The 27,990-nt window shown below is 38.8% G+C and overlaps 1 protein-coding gene across 1 annotated transcript; it reads right to left on the reverse strand.

The window, feature by feature from the left end:
• Positions 1 to 1,535: 1,535 nt before the first annotated feature.
• Positions 1,536 to 27,979, reverse strand: DEK (DEK proto-oncogene; the record flags this gene model as incomplete). Its single annotated transcript, XM_080710285.1, has 10 exons — positions 1,536 to 1,628; positions 4,031 to 4,099; positions 9,044 to 9,192; positions 9,489 to 9,624; positions 16,260 to 16,445; positions 19,816 to 19,936; positions 20,937 to 21,031; positions 22,309 to 22,418; positions 22,706 to 22,807; positions 27,820 to 27,979. 10 exons carry the CDS (start codon positions 27,977 to 27,979, stop codon positions 1,536 to 1,538), a joined length of 1,221 nt encoding a protein of 406 aa, XP_080566411.1.
• Between the last annotated feature and the right edge of the window lie 11 nt (positions 27,980 to 27,990).

Below are 27,990 nucleotides of genomic sequence, written 5' to 3' on the forward strand. Positions count from 1 at the left end.
ATAGAATTTGTCTGGATTCTGCTTTCTTCTGTACTCAGAATGGGAAAGTCTGAAACACATGTTAAACCTCAACGTTATAAGGGGGTTGTACTGCCTTGTACAGCAAAATTGAAGAAATGAAAGTGCAGACCTACATTACCACTCTGAAAACACTGCCCCCAAATCCTTAAGAGCACTTATATTCAGCTGTATTTCCCAGAGGCCCAACTAATGCTAAGTCCTCTTGGCTTCCGGATAAGGCAGAACACAGCCTTAAAATGAGACCATGGACACGAGGCTTCCGCGGATGAGGCTCCCTTTGGGTCCCATGTTGTTTGGCTGGTCAAGTTTTATACATTGTAAAACCAAGTAAAACAAGCAGGAATCATTACCAAACCAGATAAAGCCATTTGTTTTTCCTGTGATAGTTTATATCAGTATCTTTGCCAATGAGCCTTAATACTTTTATATAGATCCAGTACTGAGCTTTACTTAAAATCTATCTTGATCTTTCTTTTTTGATACATTAACTCTCCACTTGAAGGTGGAAAAGCTGGACTATTTTATACTGTACATATTTCTTCCCATTAGGTGAATTCAAAAGGAACTTGAATTTGGTCTTTTGTGGTAAATGGTATTTATATATGCGCTCATTGGCAAAACAGAAATCTCAATCCCTTGAACAATATAGGTATTACATCATTGGGAATGGAGTGTAAAATGAGATCTGGATACTACACAGACTATGATGATTTTTCTTAAAGCCAAATTTGGGTGAGTAGCATACTTTCAAAGATCTTGTCAGGTCAGAATAATAAAAGCCTCCTGTCTTTTTATAACTAATTCACTAATTCTGTTTCTAGGATTTTTTTTTCCTCCAAAATTACTTAGTTTTCCACTGGCAGGTCCACTGGAAAATTTAGAAAAACTTTACCCTGGTATATATTATACATTTTATAAGCCATATCTTAAAAAGCCTATAAAGCATGGCAAACATTTTTACACTTACAGAACTTTGGTTTCAGGGTCTTCACGCCCATTTTGCCAAGAAACTTCAGTTTTCAGGTTAGAAATATGCTTTTGTTTTTAAGTCTTTGAATAATCCTTTGAATTGGTCTGCTTTTAAAAAGGAGCTAAAAATGCAGAGCTACTTCTCAAATTAGGCATTTTTGAAATTTTAAATTAGCCTGTAATTGGGAAGAGGAAGTTGTATGCAGGGGGCGTGCAGTGAACTTTACACATACACATGTACTCTCACCGCCAGAGTATGATATAAGCAAAAGAGACAGCCAAGAGCGTTATGTCTCAGAGTTAACACAAGAAAATGTTGATATTTAGGGTATTTGTTGAGACTCATTGGTACTGATTAGTAAGTGTTATGCTTTTAAGTGTTATGTAATAAAATGTTTAAATAGCATGTGTTAAGTGATAAATGCAAAACGTTTGAAATGGTTCACAGTAAATTATTACTTTAGTTTCTGGGCACTTAAAGCTTGTGCTGTGCTACAAGTAGAAAACCTTTATAGTAAATGTGTATTTAAAGCTTTTCCCCCATCTCAAATGACATACTTCATTTGATGTTTGCTCTTTAAGGAACTGTGGTACTTTTCAGTTTCGTTGAATATGCCGTTCGGTGTTGTCTGAAGATTCTGTAGTTGAATAGCAGTGAATACACATGTTTACAGTGATTTAACTACAGATCATGAATAGTTGTGTAAAACTGCTTAATAAAAACTAGATTTGTTTTTTCAAATAGCCTTTGTGTATATGCTGTAGTGACAAACATACTTACGCCTGTAGAGAGTCATAAAACATGTTAACCTTGTTACACACTACTGTGAAATCACTCCACATAGCTACTGCTCAACAAGCACTATAAATCAGATTATGGCTACTACTACTTAAACACTTTTATCATGGGGGAAATGACACATAAGCCTGTAATCAATAAATCAACTCCAAGAGGCTGAAAACACCATTGATTTATTTTTATTGACAAGGTTTGTGAGAACAGATTTGAAATCAAAGGCCAATGTCTAGGCCACATTCAGCTGCTTATTCTATTTACTTGTATTTCATTATGCCTTTTCCTAATGTCCTGACTTTATCAAGAAGTTAAACCTGTGAAAATACCTCTTAACACTCAACTTATCATTTTTATATATATATATATCTTTTCTATGATGCAAAAATCTTAAACACTCAAGTGGTAATCAAATGTCTAATTTTGTCATAGGCAGCATGTTTTAAACTAATTAAGACAAGTCAATTTAAAAGATGTTCAGTCTTAAATTCAGGAGTGGTCTGAGTGCAATGGCACACGCCTCCATTTCCAGCTCCTCGGGAGGCTACGGCAGGAGGATCGCAAGTTTGAGGCCAGCCTGGGCAACTTAGCGAGACCCTGTCTCAAAAACGGTTTGGGAGACAGCTCAGTATCAGAGTGCCCTTAGGTTATAACCCCAAAACCACACAGGCAAGTCAGAGTGGCCCATATGTTGATCACCGAGAATCCGGATTGGCTAAAATTAAAACCGAAAAGCCCCGATTCCACATTAAATTTCTTGACTGTTACTTATTATCATTTTCGAGAAATACTTTGTCAGATATTGATTACATAATGCATTATTCTCTGGCACTACACCTGGCACTTCTATCACAATTATGAAGGTGGCCAGGTTTCCTGTAAATATCAGCATTTTATATGGTTAAAAGCAGTTAATAAAAATCAGTCCACTATAAGCCAGGTGTGCTTGTTCCTAGTCCCACGCTTTCCCAAAGTTTTTGAAGCTTTGATGTGATTTTTGGTCTGTTCTTAGTATAAAATGTATCTATAGACGTCTGCAGAGTGCACACTAGTGAGTGATGACACTTGAAGGCAGCGCGGCACTGAGCTCCGTCAGCGTCCAACACCGAGCTTGCTCTGCTCTGCCACCCTTCTGGCTGAACACTGACGTTACAAGTGTAGGGATACCTACCTACCTGTGTTTAAAAATTGATCTGCACAAAAGAAATAAAAAACTTTATGTACAACAAATTGGTTTTTAAAAATACAAAAATAACATCTGTCACTTCTGTCATGCTGACAACTGGGCATATATACACATGCAAGAGGAAGTCCAATCTCGTCTACTGGCCAGCTGTACGTGTGTAACATGATGAATACACTGCCACCGGGTTTTCAACCTGACAGAAGAGATGTGTATTCAAAATAGCTCATATGCTAAATACTGCATTACTGTGCATGTACTGTATAAATGCCAGTTGTAGTTATTTTCCTACTTGATTAAAAGTATGTCTTAAGCTAATATTAAGTGCACTAAAACCCACGACAGTTTAGGAACCTATGACATTATATAAAGAAATCCAAATGTACAAAATACAGTTATAAAAGCAAGGAACAGTTACTGCCATGCAAGATTTAAACTAAAAACTGCATAGAAATGCAATTTAAAACAGCAAACACAAATTTATACAACACTCAAGATAAAAAGATCAGCAGTAAGTCCTATCAACACAATACTTAACAAGGACTTGGAAAAGAGAATACATTCTCTTGCTGGTATAATGGTAAAATCAGTTCAAATCTATGGGAACAAGTCATCTGTTTCTGTCCTCTGTCTCAAGAAATTAGCTGTAATGAAAGAGAAACATTTTATCATACATCAATATGCATATGTAAGTATACATAAATGTAAGCCTCACTCCACTTTTCCTACGTCTTTTACTCTGGTTTAACTACTGTGGCCTGGGAAGCCAGCTGGGGCGCATCCACTGCAGACCCTCCTCGGCCTGGCCGGGAGCACCGGAGCCTGCCCTTGAACTGCTACTTAGCGCCTCCCAGGCGCCCACTTAGCAGGAACGCTGCGAAGCCACACTTGAATCTGATTCAAGGTTTTGTCACTAACTGTTCAAGCTTCATTAAATATATTTTTCCCTCTATTCTGAATATTAGGAACAAATGTGACAGTGGTAGATATATTGAAAAATATTAATATACATATTTTCTTATTTTCTATTCCAAAATGGTCAAATTAGGAAAAGAGAAACTTACTTCTTTTACAGTTGTTTTTATAAAATCTTTCCTCTCAGTTAAATCATAAGCAGGATAATTTTCATATACCTATAGTGAAAAGGAAAAATGTTTAAAGCAAATTTAAAACTCCAATATACTCTTTGCAGATGTACATGATACTAGTGCTCTTTAGTTTACCATATACAATTGTCTTGCAAAGGAGTAGTTTCAATATTTCCTGAAACATTTTCCATGCTTTATAAGCTGGGGCAAGGGATGAATAATTGTGGGTGAGGAAACATCTAAACGGATCTCAGTGGACTAAGTTCTTTGTATCAGCAGAGTATCTGTGACCTATCTTTTGCAGTAGAGACTGAACCCAGACGCTCTACTATGAGCCACACCCCCAGCACCCTTTAAAAACTTTTAAACAGCAAGACAGGGTCTTGCTAAGTCGCCCTGGTTGGCCCCAGATATGCAATCCTCTTGCCTCAGCCTCCCTAGTAGCTGGGATTACAGCTGTGGGCCAGAATGCCTGGCTCTATAAAATACCTACTTCCTTCTCTGTAACAACACCCAGCATTCACTACATCTAGGTGGTCTCAGTAGTCCACTGCTCCTAAAATTACATTCTTAAATGTCCTCCTTGCCAACTTCTTAAGTCTTATTATACCTGCTACTTGGACTTCAAGGCCCCACTCCATATGCTCAGTTTCTGAGCACGGCTGGCTTCACTTCTCTCACAGCTCAGGGCCAGGAACTCTTTCTCTATATGGCCGAGTAAATACTTTCAACTGCTGTCACAACTGCTCAATCGTGCCACTGTAGTTTGTGTTACAGACAACACAAATGAACAGGAGGGGCTGTTATAATACAACTGTTCACAAACCCAGGTGGAGGGTAGCTGTGGGCCATGGGCTGGAGTTGGCCAACCCTCTCCAATATAGCCCGTCATTTACGCCACTCTAATTAGCCCTGTTCACATTGGTCTACGTACCCATGTCTCTAAAGTTAAGCCCAGGTCATGGTTGCTTTGAAGACTAGCCCCCTTTCAGCTCATGGTACTCAGCTTTAAGCCTCTGGGCAAACCCGTCCCTGCCTCTCTCTCTTTTCTTTGGCAGCTTCATCTCAAGTGTCCCACTCTCCTGCTTGCAGCAAAAGAACCCTTATTTTAGCCGGGCGTGGTGGCGCACGCTTGTAATCCCCGCGCTTGGGAGGCAGAGACAGGAGGATCGCGCAGGTTCGAAGCCAGCCGCGCATGCTGGCTTAGGAGACCCTGTTTCCAAATAAAAAATGTGAAAATAGGTCTGGGAGTGTAGCCCGGAGGTAGAAGGGCTTCCAGGAACACCAAAAAAAAAAAAAAAAAGAAAAAGAAAAAAAGAGCCCTTACTTTATTAGGAAGTCCTTCCACCCTCTGGCATACTTCTTTCCCCTCCAGTTCTACCTCCATTCAGCAAGGGCTCCAATTTCCTGCTCCTCCACCGAGCCCGTCAACTCCCCGGTAGCTCGCCTCTCCCAGCACTTGCCCCTTGACATAACACATGCTTGCCCTCTGGCCCTTTTAAAAATGCTTCCTCACCAACCTCCAGCCACTTGAAACAGAATATTCATTCATTCATGTTCTTCATTATTTATTAAATCTCAACAGAAGGAAATTACTTTTTATCACCCCTGAAAGCTGCTATTGTAGGACATTTCCTAACTGCTATCTTAAAAGTCAAATCCTTCTCGCCTGCCCTCTTCCACGTTACTAATAACCCTTTCAAGAACTTAAATGTATATAATCACAGAACTCCTTCAAATCCACAGAACTAATCTCCCTTCAGTTTCCTCTCCACTGCACCCATCTTTCCTCTCCCCTCAAAGGACATCGTGACTGGTTTGGTCTGTAATCTTCCAAACCATTTTTTTAGCCAGGCGTGGTGGCGCACGCTTGTAATCCCCGCGCCTGGGAGGCTGAGGCAGGAGGATCACACAGGTTCAAAGCCAGCCTCAGCTACTTAGTGAGGCTGTCAGCAACTTAGTGAGACCCTGTTTCCAAATAAAATACAAAATGGGTCTGGGAGTATAGCCCGGAGGTAGATAGCGTCTGGGTTCCACCCCTAGTACCACACACACAAAAAAGACCAAACCACTTAAAAAAAAATCTATTTACATATATATAAATGGTATAAGTTTTCTATATTTGTTAAATTTTAACCTGAGAGGCTTTCCCATGTTCTTTTAAACTGCTACATAATATTAAAAAAAATACGATGTACCAGTTTAACCATTCCCTATTGATGGCCATTTAGGTTGTTTCTGATTTTTCAGTATTACAGATATGGTGAACATTATTATTTTTGTGCAGATATAACTATGTCTTTAGGATAGAACTAGAAATGGAAATGTTAGGTTAAAGGGTATTTGCTACTACACCTAACTATACTCCAAAAAAGCTGTAACAACTGTTCCTGTATATTCTTGCCAAAAGAAAAAACTGTCGATTCTTAGTTTCAATATAATTAAAAATATTTTCTTTTCTCTGCTTGACTAGGTTCTTTTCTTACATTCACAAGTCTGCCCTATTTGTCCTGTGACTTGCCTTTCTGCACCCACTGCCCTGTAGGTTAGTAGCCTTTTTCCTTCCTTCTGACATCTCTGCTTGGCTTTCACAGGCTCTGCTTCCACTGGCCTTTCTTCTACCTCTGACTCTACAATGTCTTATATTTCATAGAAATTACTTCTCAACCCTGGTGTTAATGGCCTTCAGGATTACTCTTACTTTTTTATATATTTTATTTGGAAACAGGGTCTCACTAAATTGCTGAAAGCCTCACTAAGTAGCTGAGGCTGGCTTCGAGCCCGTGTGATCCTCCTGTCTCAGCCTCCCAAGCGCGGGGATTACAAGTGTGCACCACCACGCCCAGCTTACTCTTACTTTTCTCACCCTTTATCTAACCTGGGCCACCTTATTTATGGTTAAAACCCCAACAATATCCTGGTCTGGACTCCTCTATTACAATTTTGCTCACTTGATAATCCCAAGCACCCCAACTCAAAATGTCTAAGATTTATAAAATATTTATAAAGTATACAATACTTTATAAAATATTCTTTCTGTTCTACTCTATTATGATTAATGCTGCCCAAAGCTCTTATACCCACACAGGGTATTCTAGCTTGGATTAATCTGGATTATGGCAACCCTGTTACTTTTGTTGTGGGCAGTGGATCCACCCTAGCGCCCTGTGCATGCTAGGCCAGCTCCCTAACACCGCGTCATCCCCAGCCCAACGCTCTAACACTGTCATCCCCAGCCCAACGCTCTTAACACTGCGTCATCCCCAGCCCAACCCTGTTGTTTCAGTGATGATATAAACCGGGTTTCCTCACTACTCTCATCCTTGCCAGACCATCCTTCATGTTTCTAGGATAACTTCAAAAAAAAAAAAAAAAAAAAAAAAAGATTGTTTTATGACCCTGCCAAGTAGTTCTCATAATGTACCCATCCTCCCCATTTCCCACAAGGCATAACATGTAAGGTCTAAAAGCCTTTAGTATTGTCTCCTTTTGTGAAGATGTCCTTCCAGTCCTCATCTGAAACATGTATTTCTCAAAGTCATCTCTTAGTGATTATCTCACTATTCCTCTATGGAACAGATATTCGACTGAGAACTCAGTCAAGAATTCTTCTGATGCTCTTCTAGACCCCTCTGCCCGATTCCACATGACAGCCAGTACTTTACTGCATACCTGTCTCTCAACAGTAGGACTCACCTCCAACCTACACTCCCAGCCCTTTTTATTTTTAAACAAAGTCTTGCTGAGTTGCTGAAGCTGGCCTTGAAACTGTGATCCTCCTGTCACCGCCTCTCAAGTCCTGGGATTACAGGTATGATCATGTCTAGCTAGATACTTACTTCTATCCTACCACACCATAAGCCCTGTTTAAAGCCAAGTAAGGGCTTTTCGGCAACATCTAGCTCTGCCTGTTATGTAGTAAAGGCTCAATGAATAAACAAAATAACCAATGCTCTTATAAAAAGTATATAATATTTTACCTTGGTATGTATCAAATTTTGATTTTATTTTGCCATAGGAAACCAAATTCTAAAAATCTCCCAATTTGGAGTTAGGATATGGAATCCCTATGAAACCATTCTTTTTTTTTTTTTTTTTTTTGGTGGTACTGGGGGTGGAAGCCAGAGGCTTTCTACCTCCGGGCTATACTCCCAGACCTATTTTATATTTTATTTGGAAACAGGGTCTCACTAAGTTGCTGAGAGCCTCACTAAGGAGCTGAGGCTGGCTTCGAACCTGTGTGATCCTCCTGTCTCAGCCTCCCAAGCACGGGGATTACAAGCATGCGCCACCATGCCCGGCTTATGAAACCATTTTTAAGGTTAGAACATTTGATTTCCTGAGAAGTATTAGAAGAATTTCACAGAAGATTGAATTGAGAACTTTATCTTTCAGAGCTCATTTATGATGCTAACAAGAGTAGCTCATGAGATTCTGGCTTTTTATTTTATTTATTTATTTTTATTTATTTATTTTTTGGTGGTACTGGGGATGGAACCCAGGGGCCTTCTACCTCCGGGCTACACTCCCAGACCTACTTTATATTTTATTTGGAAACAGGGTCTCTTAAGCCAGCGCGGCTGGCTTCGAACCTGCGCGATCCTCCTGTCTCAGCCTCCCAAGCGCGGGGATTACAAGCGTGCGCCACCACGCCCGGCAGATTCTGGCTTTTTAAACTAACGCAATATAAGAATGCATCAATACAGCTTCCAGGTCAGAGAGATTTGGAATGTAGTGTTTTAATTTTGATCACTCTGACTTTATTCAATCTAATGTTATGTATAAAATAACTCCATTAGAACAGAGCTTGGAGTATTCTATGACAAGTGTAGATACTAGCACCTACAGTAATGCCTGGTATACAGTGGTTCAATAAATATCTATTCAAGGAATATCTATTCAAGCCAAAAGAATATAGCTTTGAATTAAGGAATGGGTGAAAGAAATTTTGAAATCAAAGCAAAATGATCTAAACATTCATCTCATTACCTCTTTGCAAATTTGCTTCATTGTGACCTCCTCCAAGTTAGCATTAGCCAATAATTTCTTTACTGTTTCCTTTAATTCTTCATCTGTAGGCGGTTTCTTCAGTTTTTTAATTAAAGGTTCATCATCTGAACTATCCTCAGATTCACTTTCTAAACATAAGATATTAAGTAAATAAAACTGTTCTTACACAGCAAAGTAAATACTTAAGATTATGTATGGGAAAACCTCCATATGTTTTCACCATTCTCAAGGAAGTATTAGACCTCCAAAATTATAAATCACTACTTCAGTTTATAATTTATAAATTACCCATAAAACACACATTAAAATTTTATGTAGACCAGAAAATTTTTGAAAACTGGCAAGCTGTATTTCCCAATGTCCTTTGCAGTTCATCAGACATTTCGTATTTTCAGAATTGTTGGTCATGTAACTTCTAACCTACCTTTTTTGGAACTGTTTTGATTCTTCTTGGTGGTGCTACTATCTGCCTTCTTAACATTTGCACTTTTTACAGATTTCTTACTTTTAGGAGTAGCTTTTGGTTTAGATTTTTCTCTTTTCGATGTCTTTTTTGGTGGCTATTGGGAAGGAGAGCAAAGCAAAGTATATATATTAGATGGGATTCATTGCTATCCCTCTATGCCTCTCAATAATATCAGAGAAAATTAACATTAGATTATATCCAATTAAGAATTAATTACTAATTATCAACTTTTGAGAAGACTGATATACTCAACACTATTTTATCCTAATATAAGTCTAATTATCAACTTTTGAGATGACAAGAAACAATCAGACACAAAAATGGATGCCCACACTTATTCTGCTGTATGAAATACAAACTTTTATTACGCCATTTAATTATGGGTAATAACCCCCAAAACCTAAAATATAAATAATACTGTCTATTTTATTTTCTGTCCCCCAGTTAGAATTGAAGTCCCATGAAGATTTTCTCCCAGCTCTTGCATTTACTGATATATCCCCAGCACCTACAATAGTGCCTGGCACATAGTAGCTGCTTGATATTTACAAATATATGGGGAAACAAAGGCAGAGTAAGGTTAATTTGTCCACAGTAACATAAGAGCCAAGATTCGGACTCCAGCATGTTCTTAAACAACCACATCTGATTAAACAGAAGCAGAATGCATATGTGGGACAGATTAAAAATGACAAAATTAGTTTATAGTCACTTTGTCTCAATCAGGGTCTCTGAAACTAGAAAGCATTAATTATTCACTTAATTATCATCTCCAAAGGCAAACGTGTATATACACAAATATCCTAAGAATTTAAGTTTTCACCTTTACACACCAAAACTACTGCAAATAACTAGACATTCTGTGTGCTACCACACCCAGCTGGAAAAACCATTTTCAGTTTGTGGGCTGTATAAAAGGAAACAGACACAGGATGGATTTGATATACAGACCAGAGTTGCTGACTTTAGGAATAGATTATGAATTATTGGTAATAATGCAGGAACCAGCTAAAGTGTTCAGTAGGATAACTTCTCAAGTTATAAAGCTTAACTTAATAACTTTAAGTTTTAAATTAAGTAAGATGTAGATTTATACTCACTAATTTCCCTAACTCTATTGTTGAAAATCAAATCTTGATATAAATCAAGAGTGAACTCTGAAGACAGAAGTATATAAACTAAAGGTTGAGAAAAAGTAATAGAGAAAGCACTTCCAGGTGTGGTGGCGCCAATCCTAATTCTTGGAAGGCTGAGACAGGAGGATCATAGGTTCGCAGTCAGCCTCAGCTACTTAGTGAGGCCGTTGGCAACTCAGTGAGACGCTGTTTCAGAATAAAGAATTAAAAAATAGGGCTAGGGGGTGTAGCTCAGAGGTAGAGGCCCCTGGGTTCCATCCTCAGTACCACACAAAAAATAAATAAATAAAAATAAAAAATAAGGCTGGGTGTAGCCCAGAGGTAGAATGCCCCTGGGGTCAATCCCCAGTACCATCCACACAAAAAATCTTATAAATAGCTGGGTGTGGTAGTACAAGCTTGTAATCCCAGTACTTGGGAGGCTGAGCCTGGAGGATAGCAGGTTCAAGGACAGCCTCTGCAAGTAAGGAGACCCATCAACCTAGGGAGACCCTGTTTCAAAATAAGAATAAAATGGGGCTGGGGTGTGGCTTAGGGGTAGTTCAAATGCTAGGTTCCTGGGTTCAAATCTTAGTTCCAAAAAGAAGGGCTTATATATTTATCATAGCCTGAAGCACAAAAATTAGGACCTATCTCTTATGTTACATAAGTCAAGAATACCAGATGGGGAAGTACATGGTACACAATATTCTCAATAGTGTCCTCCATGTCTGTACTAAATGCGTATTGAGTGACATCTCCCAGGTAGACTGTCAGCTCCTCAAATTCAGAGGATGCTTTCTTTTTACTTAGCAAAATGCTCAGGTATAGAATGAGACAATCATTTTCAATGAACAAGAATGATAAATCCATTCCCAAAGGTTGTGTTTGTCACACAATGATGGCCAACCACACAAATTCTCTTTAGTCTGGCTTCAACCTCCATTATTTTAGCGTCATCTGACTCCTCTACTGCTGTGGCACAAGACTAACCAAGGCTCTCTGCAACTTAGTGAGACCTTATTTCAAAATAAAGAATAAAAAAATCAAGGCTGGGGGTGTAGCTCAGATGTAGGATGCCCCTAAATCTGAAAAAAGCACCCCTGCAGTTGGGGTGTGGTGGTACATGCCTGTAATCCGAGTACTTGGGAGGCTGACAGGGTTGGAGATCCTCAGAAGCAGACCGCCCCTGGGTTCAGTCCCCAGTACCACACACACCCCGCCTTCCCTATTCCCCGTCTATGTTCAAATGTCCATTTCTCCTCTATTCCCAAGGTCAGCTTGAATTGGCACTTCTTCCATTTCTCTCCTAAGCTTTCTCTTAACAGAGATTCTCCTAGAATATTATCAAATGGCACTTAGGTATTAAATACCTCCTGTAACCCCAATAACACATAGTATACTCCCAAGTTACTAAATTGAGTAATCAAAAAGTACTGGTCAGCCGGGCGTGGTGGCGCACTCTTGTAATCCCCACACTTGGGAGGCGAAGACAGGAGGATCCCGCAGGTTCAAAGCCAATGCTGGATTAAGAGATCCTGTTTCCAAATATAAAATATAAAATAGGTCTGAGAGTATAGCCTGGAGGGAAAAGGGCTTCCAGGAACTCCAGTACCACCAAAAAAAAAAAAAAAAAAAAAAAAAAGTACTGGTCCCTTTAAGTCTCTTCTTTAATATTCCCCAAACTAGTAATTATAGTAAAAACACTATGTGGCATTATAAAGGAAAAGTGTTGGAAGTACTCATGATAGTTAATGTTTGTGAGAAAAGCTAGTTTCTGAACTGTCATAGGATTTTTCAAGATTTTGGTTTGTTAACTTTCTGAACATGTGAGTGGTTCAATCAAGATGAACTAAAGGGGAACATAAAAACTGACAACTGCCATTAATTTCAGACAGTACAATATACTATAATCTAAATTTTTAAGAATTAGTAATATAAATTTTCAAAAAAGTCAGGATAAGTCAGGATTTTCCACAACTGACCAACATGAAGGTATAGAATCAGAGGAATGACATAAGCACTTTTTGAAGGAAGGCACAAAAAAAAAAATCTTGGTAGAGTTAATAAGGCTTACCTATCTTTTATAGGCAGCAGGGCTCTTGAAGGAGGGTCACCAAAAAAGATGCCTGTCACAGAGCCAGAATTCTGTCCTCAGAGCAGAAAGGTTGTACTGAGTGAATAGATGAACAAAATAAAAATTAGCTTAAAATACACTATTCTTTTAACAACTTGGCTGAAAAAATTCAAAATGCCAAGAGAAAAGAATGTGTAAGTCTAGTTATATTTCACAAGAGACTCTGAAAATTTAAATCTAAATGTATTTTAGTATAGTGAGATTATGTATTTAGTTTTGTGATTAACTTTGCCTTCCAACAAAAGGTTTAAATGTTCTATTCAGTTTTGTAATTCCTCTGGTCAAATTATGAGATTTCTTAGTTTTTAAACACCTACTTAAGGACTAGCCAAATTTTCATATTCACCCTCTTACTACTACCAAATAATCCTTCAAATGGTCCAAATATATAGTTTACCAAAATTATAACGAGTCTCTGACTTGTAGGATGGCCTGCTCAACCCATTCACATGAGCTTTCACCTCACAGCTTCCCTTGCAGCTACACTGGCAAAATTCTGGCCAAGGCCAAGTAGAGAGATGTCTGGTAAAAAGCACCTCTTCCAAGGGGGACAAAACTCCCAAAAACACTAGAAGAAAGATCGTCTTCCTTTGTCAGGAACATGAATAAAATATATAAAGGTAAAACAATTCTCCTGTGGAACATAGGTTAAATGCCATATTCTAACTCAAAAAGAGACGGCCCATATCCAGGATACCTTTCCTAAACTGTCATATTGGCCCAAAATTGCCTGACCCTGGACTTCTTGATATGCAAGGTAAAATGAACTCCTCTGACCATTACTAAGGTTGTGAATTATTTCAGCTGAAGACATTCCTGATAGCTTATGGAAACATAAGTTCTAAATACAAAGTAAAAAAAAATACAAACTCTATTTTATACTTCTCTAGAAATAAGACTGCAATAAAAAAAACTATGAAAAATGAAAAAAAGATATCAGAATAAGATGAAAAAAGAAGGCATGCTCTTGAGGTCTAAACGACTCATCTGGCTTCAGACATCTGGCAGTGCTTTCTCCAATGGGCACTGTTTCCCCTTTTTTTTCTACATTCTATAATTTCCCTGTGCCTCAGGTTAATACCTTAAACAGCATAAAAGAGGATAGTTTAATCTCAGTTGCTCATTTAAGCAATCTGTCCTAACAATGCTAATCCAATATAGGAACCAGTTGATTTTAAAAGAATCAGTTTACACTAACAAAAAAACACCACTTTATAGAGAATAAATCTGTTTCCCCATTCTTTTTAATTTTTTTTGTTTGTTTGTTTTTGCAGTGCTGGGAATAGAACCCAGGGGCATTGCACCTCCAAGCTACATTCCCAGCCCTATTTTTTAGTCTTTTTTATTTTGAAACAGGGGCTCACTGAGTTGTGAAGGGCCTCATTAAGTAACTGAGGCTGTCCTCGAACTGCAATCCTCTGGTCTCAGCCTCCCAAATGCTGGGGTTACAAGCTTACAAGCTGTACCACCATGTCTCAGCCTCCCGAATGCTGGGGTTACAAGCTTACAAGTGTGTACCAGCATGCCCGGCCCCATTCTTTATTTTGAGGAATCTTCAACAGTTTAGTTTCTAATTACTCTCCTATTCTAATGGTAATAACAGTAACTAATACTTACATAGTACATGTGTCAGACACTTTGTTAATAGTTTATTTTTCTATTTTTATTTATTTATTTTGTGGAACTGGAGATGGAACCTAGGAGCATTTGAACTTTGAGCTATACCCCCAGCCCTATTTTTTATTCTTTATTTTGAAAGGGGGTCTCAGTAAGTTGCAGAGGGCCTCACTAAGTAGCTGAGGCCGACCACAAACCTGCAATACTCCTGTTTCAGCCTCCCAAGTACTGGGATTACAAGCATGTACCGCCACGCCCCGCTACTTTGTAAATATTTTAAATTAAGTCATTTAATATGACTCTATGAAGCTGGTAATATTACCATCCCAATTTACTGAGGGGAAAGTGAGGTTTAAATATCTTGCCCAAAGTCAAAGAGTGAAAATCCAAGGGCGAATTGGGATATGAACTCAGTTTCTAAAGCCCATGCTTTGTCTCTATGAAGATAAATAAATATTAATATTCTACAACTCTTCGTGCTTTCTGTCCTTAAAAAGAGTTTAGAAAAACAGTGAGTGGCGTATGGTAGATAACCAGAAATGTGAAGACTACAATTACTTTAAAATTGTCACAATTATATATGTACATATACACAAACATCTTTCCTCCCAGAAGGCCAATCCATAAAACATCAGTGCTCAGATTACTTATCTTTCTTTATGCCAAAAAGATAGTCATTTATTTATTTATTTACTTATTTATTTGTGGTACTAGGGATAGAACCCAGAGGCATTCTACCTCTGAGCTACACCTCCAGCCCTATTTTATTCTTTCATTTTGCAACAAGGTCTAAGTTTCTGAGGCTGACTGTAAACTTGCAACCCTCTGTCTCAGCCTCCCAAGTACTAGGATTACAAGTATGCACCACCACACCTGGCTTACTTAGTTGTAAATGTCTTTATGAAATCTAACATTAAAGGGAACACAGATTTTAAGTGCCTCAAGACAAGTACATCCACTGAAGAAACATATAGAAAACCAGGGTTCGCAACATCTTTTAGCCTTCTAACTTTGGGTTCTCAAGTGGAGCCGGTCTTCCTGCTCCAAGACATCTGGCAACATCTGGAGACACTTTTTCTTGTATTGGAAGTACCTACCCCTCACAACGAAGAGTTATCTAGCCCAATGTGTCAAGCCAGCATCAATCAAGTCCCTGAATAAGACAGGGGAATTTACAGAGCAAAGTCTGACCTCTGAAGAAAGATACCATAGCAAAATTAAAATCCTGCTATCAAACATAATTACCAACTGTAACTAATCTTTTTACCTGGTCTCCTTTATCTACTGGCTGAGGATACCCATCAAGTTAAATCTTTTAACTGCTTCACTGGCTCTCCTCCTTCCTAAAGTTTCACTCTGGAAGCCAAGAAGTCTCATCATCTTTTTTACAAGTACTCCCAAATAGAAAACAGCAGACGAACCTCAGTAGAACAAAACTGACCAACTTCAAACTATGTTATTCTTGTTAAATAGCCCACACCCCAAAATGATGGCCCTTAAACCCTTGCTTTTTGCACGAAACAGAAATCGGTTCAACTCACTTATGAACTATTAATATACTCTGAAAATATGCTCTTAAAGTCTGCTCCTATGTCTCTGTTGAGGACGTGCATCCTCCACACCCCTGCTCCAGACAAGGCCCACTGCAAACGCAGGCCGCAGCAACCTCACTTCTCCAGCTTTTACCCGCTGACTTGGCAATAAAGCTAGATGTTCCTTAAGGGAAGGAAATGGGTTGATACTCAATTATTTCTGTATTTTCACAATTCAAAACAACCAATATGTATTTTCTGGCTTTGGATATATACCAAGAATATTTAACACTACTCCCATCAAATAATAAAAAAAAAAAAGTGTTACCTCCTCTTCACTTTCTTTATCTTCTTCATCTGAAGACTCTTTGTTTTTCTTTTCATCTTCATCACTACTGGACTCATCTGACAGAATTTCAGGACACTTGGTTTGCTTCGCCTTCCTTGCTGTTCCGGAACTGTTCCGTTCCTTTTTATTACCTTTGCTAGGAGTTTTTTTAGATTTTGGCAATGGCTGTATAAAAAAATTGTAATGACAACACCAATAAGGTACTATATATCTCAATTAGTCAACAGATCCTGATCATTACTTCTCAACACTAATCTCAAAAATATTTTCAAGCTTAGCCAGCAGCTTTACAAAGACTTCATCTTTAATGTGTCAAGTTAGCCTACAATTATTAGCAATATTCTTTTATCTTGTTCTAAACACCTAGTAATATTCTTCACAAAGGTTGAGTGTCACGGGCATTCAAAGTTCTGACTTGGGACTAGAAACCCAAGTGCACATTGTATTAGGTCCAGACACTGGCTTTTACTTTATGAAGACAGTATTTTTAGGCAGAAATAACTTATATCATTTTGTAAGAATTAAAACTGTCACCACCAGGTGCTCTTATTGTAGACAACCCATACATTAAAGGTGTGGGAGAAACTAGCAATAAAGTAAGACTGAATCACTAATTATGAATGAACCGTCATTACATCTGTGCTATATTTTCAATAATGCTAGTATCATATTCTCACAGATGCATCTGAATATGCAATAGATGTTGGTGCATCAATTACAAAGCTAAGTAAGGACACAAAGTAGGCACATTACTATACTATGATATTCAATTAAAGCACATATATGAAGAGCAGAGCAAATCACACGAGAAAAATCTGATTATACTAACCAACAAATTTAATTTTTAAATGATTTCTTAGGGGAGCACTGGCTAAATCCTGAAATTGAAACTATTAAATATCATTAAAGTATCTGGAAATATATACACCAAGGAATTAGTACTGTTTCTGAGATTATCAGTATCTTTTATATTTTTTTCATTTTTGTCTATTCCTTTTTTTCTGCAGTAAGTAAAAACATTAAGGTAAAATTCTATAATACAGTGGTAAAGTACAGGCTGAATATGCCTAATCTGAAAATGCAAAATGCTTCAAATCTGAAATCTGTTGAGTGCTGACATGATGTTACAAGTAGAAAATTCCACACTTGACCTTATGTGATACAAGGTCAGAGGTAAAATGACCTTCAGGCTATGTGTAGAAGGTGCATATGAAACCTCAATGAATTTCATGTTTAGACTTGAGTACCATCTCTAATACATTTTACTATATATGCAAATATTCCAGCCCCAGCCTTTTCTAGAATCCAAGACACTTTTGCTGCCAGCATTTAGGATATTTGATACTCAACATATAGTCAACAATATATTTGTGATATAAACTTTAGGCACTGTTTTTCATATAATTAGCAAAACCAGAGGTCCTAAGAATATCCAGTCTTTTAGTAGTTACTGTCATCTACACAAAAGTGAAGAAAAGTGTCTGCTGTAATGCTGCACTCTCAGGCTATCTCCAAATGAAACAAACAGGACAGCATCTAGTTTGCCCAAGCAGACAAGGCAGACTGGAAAACTGTCGGTTTAGGCCCCTCCAGGAATATTAAAAATTACTGGGTTAATGACATTTCTCAGGATTCTCTTCAAAAAAAATTTCCTTGAGACTGGGCTCAGTGGTTCACACCTGCTATTCCAGCTACTTCAGAAGTAAAGGCAAGAGGATCCCAATTTGGATGCCACCCTGGGCAATTTGGTGAGATCCTGTCTCAGAATAAAAAGGGACAAAGTTGTAGCTCAGTGGCATAGTACTTGCCTGGCATATGTGAGGCCCTGAGTTCAATCTCTAGTGATGAAAAACAAAAAACAAAAAACCTCCTTGAATATATACAGATATCCTTGATATGTAAACTATTACCATGATCAGCTATTGCCTGGACTCAATTCCATTTAGATAAATTCTCTGATAACAATGTTTGGAAAATGGTGAGTCACCATCCAAACTCTATTTGCCGGATGAACTCCAAGTCTCAAATAAATGTGATATCCTTCACTACCTCAGTTCAGGAGCCAGATACAGAGTGAAGATAGCATATGTATACAGAATCAGTGACAATGGGATTAGAAGGGTGCTGGATAAATCTGTACAGGAAAGTGAAAAGATGTTAAATTATTCAAGTAACCAATCAAGAATACACAGCTCCCAAAAATAAACAAGAAGCTTTTAGAAAAGCAAAAAGTACTAATAATGTACAAATGTTTCAAAGCCTTCCTGTACTGATTCTGATAGTTAGATGTATTAACCAGAATCCAAAGTCAATAGCAGATCTTTTTGGAAATAAAATCCAATAAAAAAAAACCAGTACAACAATGAATATTGTGTTAATACTTTAAAACAAAGAAAAAGCTACTAATGCGAGTTTATAGCATTGTTCTTAACTGATGGAAGCTTACACTGGCACAGGATATAGCTTAAACGTGACACCATCAGATTAAGAAGTAATTATCATAGGGTCACATACAAAGAATCAATGTAAGAGATTTTATAGAAAAAGATAAAAGCACTGATTCTCTTAAGTATAGTTCACAGACCATGGACCCTGGCTACTCTGAGACCTTTTCAAAGCCAACTATTTTTTCATTTTTGCAAGGGGAAGAAGAAATTACTAGGGATTAAACCCAGAGGCATTCTATCTCTGTGCTATACCTCAAGCCATTTTTTTTTTTTTTTTGGTGGTACTGGGGGTGGAACCCAGGGGCTTTCTACCTCCGGGCTATACTCCCAGACCTATTTTCTATTTTATTTGGAAACAGGGTCTCACTAAGTTGCTGAGAGCCTCAATACGAAGCTGAGGCTGGCTTTGAACCTGTGCGATCCTCCAGTCTCAGCCTCCCAAGCGCAGGGATTACAAGCATGCGCCACCACGCCCAGCTCCCCAAGCCCTTTTTATTTTGAAGCAGGGTTTCACTAAGTTAATAAGGCTAGCCTTGAATTTGCGATTCTCCTATCTCAGCCTTCTAAGTACTAGAATTATAGGTGTACACCACTATGTCTGGCTATTTTGATAATATATTATTTCCTTTTTTTCATCGTTGAAATTTGCACTAATTGGACAAAAGCAAAGGTTAGTAAAACTGCCAGCACATCAATACTTGTCAAGGCCCCTTAGTATTAATGAAGTCAGCACAATGTACTAGTAGTCATTCTCACAACTACATAACAGCAGCAACGAAGACAACAAGAACTATTCACCCTTAAGAATATCCTTGATGAAGCAATAAATACAACCTTATGGAACACTCCTTTTAGGCAGTGCTGGGATCTAACTCAGGGCCTCACATAGGCTAGGCAGGCCCTCTTCCACTGAGCTACCTCCACGTCCTGAGCATCATTTTTAAAAGAACTGACAAATATGGCTAATTCAGACTTTAGGTATTCGATAAACAGGTCTTCACAAACAAGCAGGTAAATGTGTTCATGAGAAAGTAAGGAAGGTCATCAATAGCGAACTTGCTATTAAGACGGTAGGGACTGCCTCTCACTTTGCCAGAAGGCTTTGGATGCATTAAGAAGTTCAAGATCCTCTTCACTAGTTCGCTGTTCACCCCCGACCGCTCCAGATCGAGAACCTCGCAGATGCTCTTTAACATGGCGTTCCTAAATCTGAAGCAGAAAATGGAAAAACCAAGGTGATCCATGAGTTTATAAAAATTCCCCACAATGCAAAGGCAACAGCCAACATAACCGGCTCAGTTACATTCTGTCTCTCTGAATCTTATGCAATAATCCTGATTAGTCTACCCCCAGAGATGAGTATTAGGAAATTGAAAACACCACTTTCCATTCAAGTTTTAAGGACAGTATAATAAGCTAGCTCATGGACTGGATACTTCTTAGCTGGTAATTAAGTACTGTATCCCTGCCCAGCACTCCACCTGCCAGGACAACACATCAAGTACTCATTTTTATTCTTAAAATTCTTTACAAGTATATAAGAAACAAAGGAGCTGTAAGTGTATCACCTTGTTGCATTATGGCAACCAACGTTGTTTTACCAAACTGATTCTCTCTGAAGTAGTTTATTTATTTATTTATTTATGTATTTATTTATTTATTTATTTATTTAGGTGGTACTGGGGTTCCTGGAAGCCCTTCTACCTCCGGGCTACACTCCCAGACCTATTTATACATTTTTATTTGGAAACAGGGTCTCCTAAGCCAGAGCGCGCGGCTGGCTTCGAACCTGCGCGATCCTCCTGTCTCTGCCTCCCAAGCGCGGGGATTACAAGCGTGCGCCACCACGCCCGGCTCTGAAGTAGTTTAAATGCTTTAAAAAAAGGAACAGAGTGGCTGACAAGGATAGGAATTAGAAAAATTTTACTCAATTTTCTAGAGACCTTTTGAAATTTGGTTTCTCTGAATGACTAACCCTTTCACTTTTCTAGGAAATAAAAATTTCTTTAAAAGTTTTCAATAATCTTGGTAAGTCACTATGTAATGGAAAGTTAAAAATCCCAAGTTAATGCTATAAAGATAAGTCAAACTTGGCCCCTAAGGTAAAGAGTCAGCAATCTACTGAAAATCTATGAGCAGTCACTTTTAAGCATTAAAAATAAACTCAAAGCACACTGATCAAAATATAAAACTTACAAAATTAGCTTACTTTTTCAACATTTCTTCCTTTTTTTTGTACTGGATACTCCCTTTTTCAAATGGAAAGCCACTGAACTGACCCACATTCTTCTTTAATGAGGCCACCTGAAAATATTTGTCTTATTAATGTGACTTTTATCAAGTAATATACAAAAGAACATGCAAAGCCACTATATTTTTATGTCACCAAGTTATAATTTTGACTTATTCAAATTTTTACCAAAACTGTTATCTGACAGTACCAGGAGATATGAAGAGTTATACCTTAAAAAGACATCATGTTTCAGCTACTCAGCTACTCAGGAGGCTGAGGCAGGAGGCTTGAAAGTTCTCTAACTTAGTGAAACCCTGTCTCAAAATATATTTTTTTTAGTAGCTTGCCCTTACACACACACACACACACACACACACACACACACACACACACACACACACACTAAGCAGTATAAGTCACTAAGTAATATTTCTTATTTTCCAAATCATGAAGTCAAGGATTGTATTCTTTTTTGTGTGTGTGGGTCTGGGGATGGAACCCTGGGGCACTGGACCTCCGAGCCACACCCCCTGCCCTATATTTTATTCTTTATTTTGAAACGGGGTCTCACTGAGTTGCAGAGGGCCTCACTGAGTAGCTGAGGCTGTCCGCGAACCGCGATCCTCTGGTCTCAGCCTCCCGAATGCTGGGATTACAAGCGTGCGCCACCATGCCCGGCTTAAAGATTGTATTCTTTGACAAGTAAAAAATACTCTTTAGTATTCCAAAATTTTATCATTATTCCAAATTATATCATTTACTAGTTAAGAGACTTGTGTAAATTAGGCTGTTGTGAGGATTACATGAGATTAGCACAAATGAAAATAAATGACAAAATTTTATTCTATAAATCTCAAACTTGACTTCCCCAAACACAACCCAAAGTAAAGCTTCTTTCACGCATAAAATACTAAGTCATTTTCTGTACAGCAGAATAACAAATCCTTTGGCAAAGAACGGCCATCACTGTTACCAGATATTTGCTCAAAACGAGACACAATTACACAGAATCATTTATTCTGAATGGCCAGAATTTCCCCAAAGTAAATTTTTTTCTAATATATTAAAAAATTACTATCATTACAATTCTGATTTCCAATCTGAAAATTCTTTTTGGAATAAAAAAACAACTACAATACAAAGAGTAATGCATATTACAGTACTAATTGCTAACACCCAACTACGTGACCTATAAGTCATTTGATAAGTATGTCTCAGTCTGCTCACTTGTATAAGAAACTGAACTAGGCAATCATTCAAGTCTTTGCAGAACTAAAATTACAGCTCTACTGTTAAGCACTTAACTACATAAACGTGCAAATAGATTAAAGGTATTAAAAGGTCTTACTGTGCCAGGTCTGTTATAAAGCAGTTTGTGTAGATTCCTAAGTTCATCTGTTTTTTTCTTACTCAGAAAAAAATGTATCCTTTCAATTTCACAAAGTTTCTGTCCCTTTCCTAGAAAAAAATACCAGAATGAAATAGCTCTTACTTATTAATATACTTAAAGTTAATTTAACAAGAATTACTTTACAACATAATTCACACACATATATATACACAGATATATACATATCTATGTAAATATAACTTTGCTCACTGGGGCAAATTACATAAAATTATACCAAAAGTACATTACTATTTCCTAAAGCCTAAATACCCCACTAATGCTAAGCACTGCTAACCATCATTTTTGCATTGGGCTTTTTCACCATAAAAAGCAAAGGAATACAGAATAAACTTACCTTGTGCAATTGTAAATGGCTCTCGTTGTAAGGAAGACACTTGCATCGTCAACCTCTCTACTTTCTTCTTTTCCCTCTTGCCTTCCACAATTAGACTTTTTTCTAAAAATTAATTTGTTAAATAACAAAAGATTAATGTAGTTGAATAAATATGCAGGAAAAAAGCCCACATCCAACATCTTACACTTCTTTTTTTTTGTACTGGGAACTGAAAACAGGGCATTCTACCTCTGAGCTCCACCCCAGCCTTATTTTTTATTCTTTACTTTGAAACAGGGTCTCACTGAGTTGCAGAGGACCTCACTAAGTAGCTGAAGCTGGCTGCAGACCTGTGATCCTCCTGTCTCAGCCTCCCAAGTACGTGGATTACAAGCGTGCGCCACCACGCCCAGCTGACCTTATACTACTTCTGAGTGTGGTTTTGAGAAGCAAATATGTACAGGATGAAGCATTATGGATTTTTTTTCAGTACTGGGGATGGAACCCAGGGTCATTCTACTTCCAAGCTGCATCTCCCGCTCTACTTTTTATTTACTCTGAAACAGAGTCTCACTAAATTGCAGAGGGCCTCATTAAGTAGCTGAGGCTGTACTCAAAACCTGCGATCCTCCGGTCTCAGCCTCCCAAATGCTGGGATTATAAGCATGCAACACCACACCCAGAACATCATGGAATTTTTTATTTATTTATTTAGATCCTAGAGGTTGATCCCAAGGAAATTCTACTTCTGAGCTACACCCTTTCATTTTTTATTTTAAAACAAAGTCTCACTAACTTTACTGGCCTCAAATCTGCAATTCTATCTCAGCCTCCCAAGTACTGAAATTATAGGCATGCTCCAGCACACCTGTCAGTAAGTTTTTTTTAAGAGTAATATTTATATCTCAGAAAACTCACAGAGACTCAGCTTTAAAAAAAAAAAAAAAGGCCAGGTGTGGTGGCACACAGAATCCTAGCATTTGGGAGGCTGAAACAGGAGGATCGCAGTTCACGAACAGCCTCAGCTACTTAGTGAGGAGACCCTTTACAACTCGGTGAGACCCTTTTTCAAAATAAAGGAGAAAAAAACCCAGAAAAACAAGCAAAATTTTATCCAACTACAAATGTTATTAATGTCCAGCCAACTTATTTGTAAAAAATTGTCTCTAAGCTTACTTTTTCTTTTTAAATAATGCATGATTATACACATTTATATAGAGTATGGTGTGATAATTAAATGCATGTATAGTAATATATGGTGTCATAATTCAGTATATATATATAATGATCATGTTGGTTATGGTGGCGCATGCTTGTAATCCCAGCATCAGGAGGCTGAAACAGGAAGATATTGTTTCCCAGCCAGCCTCATTTACTTAGTGAGGCCCTCCACAACTCAGTGAGACCCTGTTTCAAAATAAAGAATAAAAAAATAGGACTGGGGGTATATCTCGGAGGTAGAATGTCCCTGGGTTCCATCCCCAATACCGTCAAAATAAAAAAAGAATGCAATGATCAAATTGTGATAAACTGTGATATTTCCATCTCCTTACCATTTATGTTTGAGGCATTTGAACTCCCCTCTTCTAGTTCTTCATAAAATATATAAAAAATTGTTGGAAACTATAGTTATCCTATTGTGCTACAGAATATTAGTGCTTATTCCTAACTGCATTTTGGTTATCTGTTACTAGGTAACACAAAATTCAGCACGTTTACATATGCCACAGTTAACTGGCCAAGCATTACTTTGCAGTCTAATAAAAAAAAATGACTCTGAAAAAGTTAAGTTCTATTCAGGCCAGGATACTAATAAACAAGACAAAACAAGCCAGGTGCAGTGACACTAACCTAGAATCCCAGCTACTCAGGAGGATGAGCCAGGAGGATGGCGATGTAGCTCAGTGGTAGAGCACTTGAGCATGTATGATGCACTGGGTCCAATCCCCATTACCACAAAAAGTTCATGTTTAAAAAGTAGGAAATACATGGTATGTGTTTTAAAGTCTAAGACCATGAAACTCAATTTATCTAAACCATTTACTTCAATAAACAGATTAAAAGCATTATAATGTTGGAGGTCATTTCAATGAAAGCCTGTTTTTTGTGGAAAGCTGCACTCGATACTAAGAGGGGATGAATAGACGATTATGACATTGAACATTTTTTGAAAAAGATCATGTCTCCTAGGAAAAGGAGACACAAATATTAATGCAGATGATAAAACACTTTAAGATAAAGTTAAGTTTTGTGAGCTAAAGAGGGATTATTTTTTGATTGGGAAAACAAGATCAAAATGTTGGTGCTAGCTTTGAATAGGTAAGATTTGAAGATATAAGGATTTGAACAGGATGCCAGCAGGCATATTCTGACAGTGGTGTACACTATGATGACTGAATACCTATAAAGCAACCCTTGCTATCACTCAATTCCCCCTCCCTTAGTCATTTAAGTTGTTTTTGGTTTTGGTGCTGGGGATTGAACCCAGGGGCATTCTACCTTTGAGCTACACACCCAGCCCTATTTTATTTTTTTTGAAAAAGGGTCTAGATAAGTTACTAACAGTCTAAGTTGCTGAGGCTGTCTTCGAACTTGGGGTCCTCCTGTCTCAGTCTCCAAAGCACGCTTGTAATCCCTGCGCTTGGGAAGCTGAGACAGGAGGATCACACTGGTTCAAAGCCAGCCTCAGCTACTTAGTGAGACCCTGTTTCCAAATAAAATATAAAATAGGTCTGGGAGTATAGCCCAGAGATAGAAAGCTTCTGGGTTCTACACCTAGTACCACCCAAAAAAAAAAAAAAAAAAAGTTCCAGCTGGGCGTGGTGGTGCACACTTGTAATCCCAGCACTTGGGAGGCCAAGACAAGAGGATCGCTCAGGTTCGAAGCCAGGCTCAGCTACTGAGTGAGGCTCTCAGCAACTTAGTGAGACCCTGTTTCCAAATAAAATATAAAATAGGTCTGGGAGTGTAGCCCAGAGGTAGAAAGCCCCTAAGTTCCATCCCCAGTACCACAAAAAAAAGTTCCAAAGAGGCACTGGGTTTGACCTCTTGCACCACACACACACACACACACACACACACACACACAATCAATCAGCAAGCAAGCAAGCAAGCAAGCAAGCAAATAAATGCATATACACATACATACAACCGCAGGGCCAGGGACTCAGCTCAGTGGTATAGTGCTTACCTAGCATGAGCAAGGCCTCCAATTCCATACCCAGTACCATAGAAAATAAAATTTACAAACCATAATTTATTCCTCTAAAACAAAATGTGGTATTCACCAGCTCTCCAAGAAAAACTGTTTCTGCTATAGTCTATTTACATCTGTAATTTTCTTCTGATCAAGAAAATTCACTATCTTTAATACCTCAATCCAGCTCCCCTAGAAAGATGCAAAAATAGAAAATTGTAGGGGAAAGTGCTTAGTTTGGCTAGTTGTAAGATATTACAGCCAATTTTCACTTATTGTATAATTTATTAAAATTTTAATTAAAAGGAGTGTGGTAGTTAAATATGAATATACTATATATAGGGCACATAGCATATTAAACAAAAGATACACCTTGTACTCTTTTTTTTTTTTCCCCTTGGTGGTATTGGGGATGGAACCCAGGGGCCTTCTAACTCCGGGCTACACTCCCAGACTTATTTTATATTTTATTTGGAAACAGGGTCTCTTAAGCCAGCTGAGGCTGGCTTCGAACCTGCGCGATCCTCCTGTCTCAGCCTCCCAAGCGCGGGGATTACAAGCGTGTGCCACCACGCCCGGCTCACCTTGTACTCTTAACCCAGATTGTATTTGTAAAATACTGGCCACGGACTGATTTAGATTTAAAACAAAGTGTCAGTTAAATCCAGGAAGAAAACTCCCAACCTCTTCCCAAGTTTGGCCGAATTCTCACCATACATGAAATAAACCAAGATGGGGCTATTATCAAAAAATGCTAGCAAGGCACAGTGGCACACACCTGTAACCCTAGTGCCGGGGAGGCTGAGATAGGAGGAGCTCAGGTTAGAGGAGGACCTCAGCAATGTGGGGGGACTTTCAACAAACTTAGCGAGACCCTGTTTCAAAAGTAAAATAGGGCTGGGGTTGTATCTCAGAGGCAGAATGCCCCTGGGCTCAATAATTCCCAGTAACACACAGAAAGAAAGAAAGAAAGAAAGAAAGAAAGAAAGAAAGAAAGAAAGAAAGAAAAAAAGAACGGGTGAGTAGGTGGTGTGCCTCGCTTGTAGCATGCATTTTGGATAAACTGATCTGTACTACTCACTCCCCAAGTCACTAAACTGTCTCATACCTCCCATCCTCCTGTGCGGCCGCTCAGCTCCAAAACTGAGAGCTGTGGTTCACATTTAACTTTCTTTCATATCTCACTTCTTTCATTTTTAACTACTTCCTCAAATGGCAACAGCTTTCACCGCGTTTCCAAGTGAAAGAAAACTCTCCCTTGAAGAGGACCTCTACTGAAGTTCAGCAGATACAGAAATAGCTTCAAACATTAAAACACTCCCAGGACTCGCATTAATAACGTCCCCTAGGTCTTAACGTGCGCTTACATGAAAGACCTTTTCCGAGCACTTCCAAAACCAGAGATGAGTAATGAAATCCGCAAAAAGAAAACCCCCCTTTAACAAGTGGAAAAGCGCGCTCTCAACACCCTGGCTTAGGGGCTGGCGGATGAGGCGCGCCTCCCGGGCCGCCTGTCAAACACCAGGGAACGTGATGCACGCACGTTCGCGGGCGAGAAGTCAAGTGCACCACCGAAGCCGCCACCCTAAGGAGGACACAACACACCAGGACACCCCAAGTCAACTCTGCCATCGCTCAACACGCAAAAAACAAAACAAGGAAGCCTAAAACATCAGGACACACCAAGTCAACTCTGCCGTCGCTCAACACGGAGAAAAAAAAAAAGGGAAACCTAAAACATCAGAGCACACTAAGTCAACTCTCTGCCATCGTTCAAGATGCAAAAGTAAATAAGTAAATAAATAAATAAAATTCTTGCAAACACAAAACAACACCACTCGGATTCAATGCCTCTGGGCGCCAAAAAGAGCGGAACGGCCGGCTGGGCGGGAGGGGCGTCGGGTGGGAGCATCCATCGCCGCGGTGCCCCCGCGCCCACCTTTCTCCTCCTCGTCGTCGTCCTCCTCTTCCTCGTCGTCGTCGTCGTCCTCCTCCTCCTCCTCGCATTCCTCCCTGCGGCCGGGCAGCTCGGGCTCCCGCTCGGACGCGGGCTGGGCGGGGGTTCCCTCTCCCTCCGCGGCGGAGGCCGAGGCGGACATGCTGGACCTGC

This window comes from Muscardinus avellanarius (genome assembly GCF_963383645.1).
Source record: "Muscardinus avellanarius genome assembly, chromosome: 14".
Classification (NCBI taxonomy): domain Eukaryota; kingdom Metazoa; phylum Chordata; class Mammalia; order Rodentia; family Gliridae; genus Muscardinus; species Muscardinus avellanarius.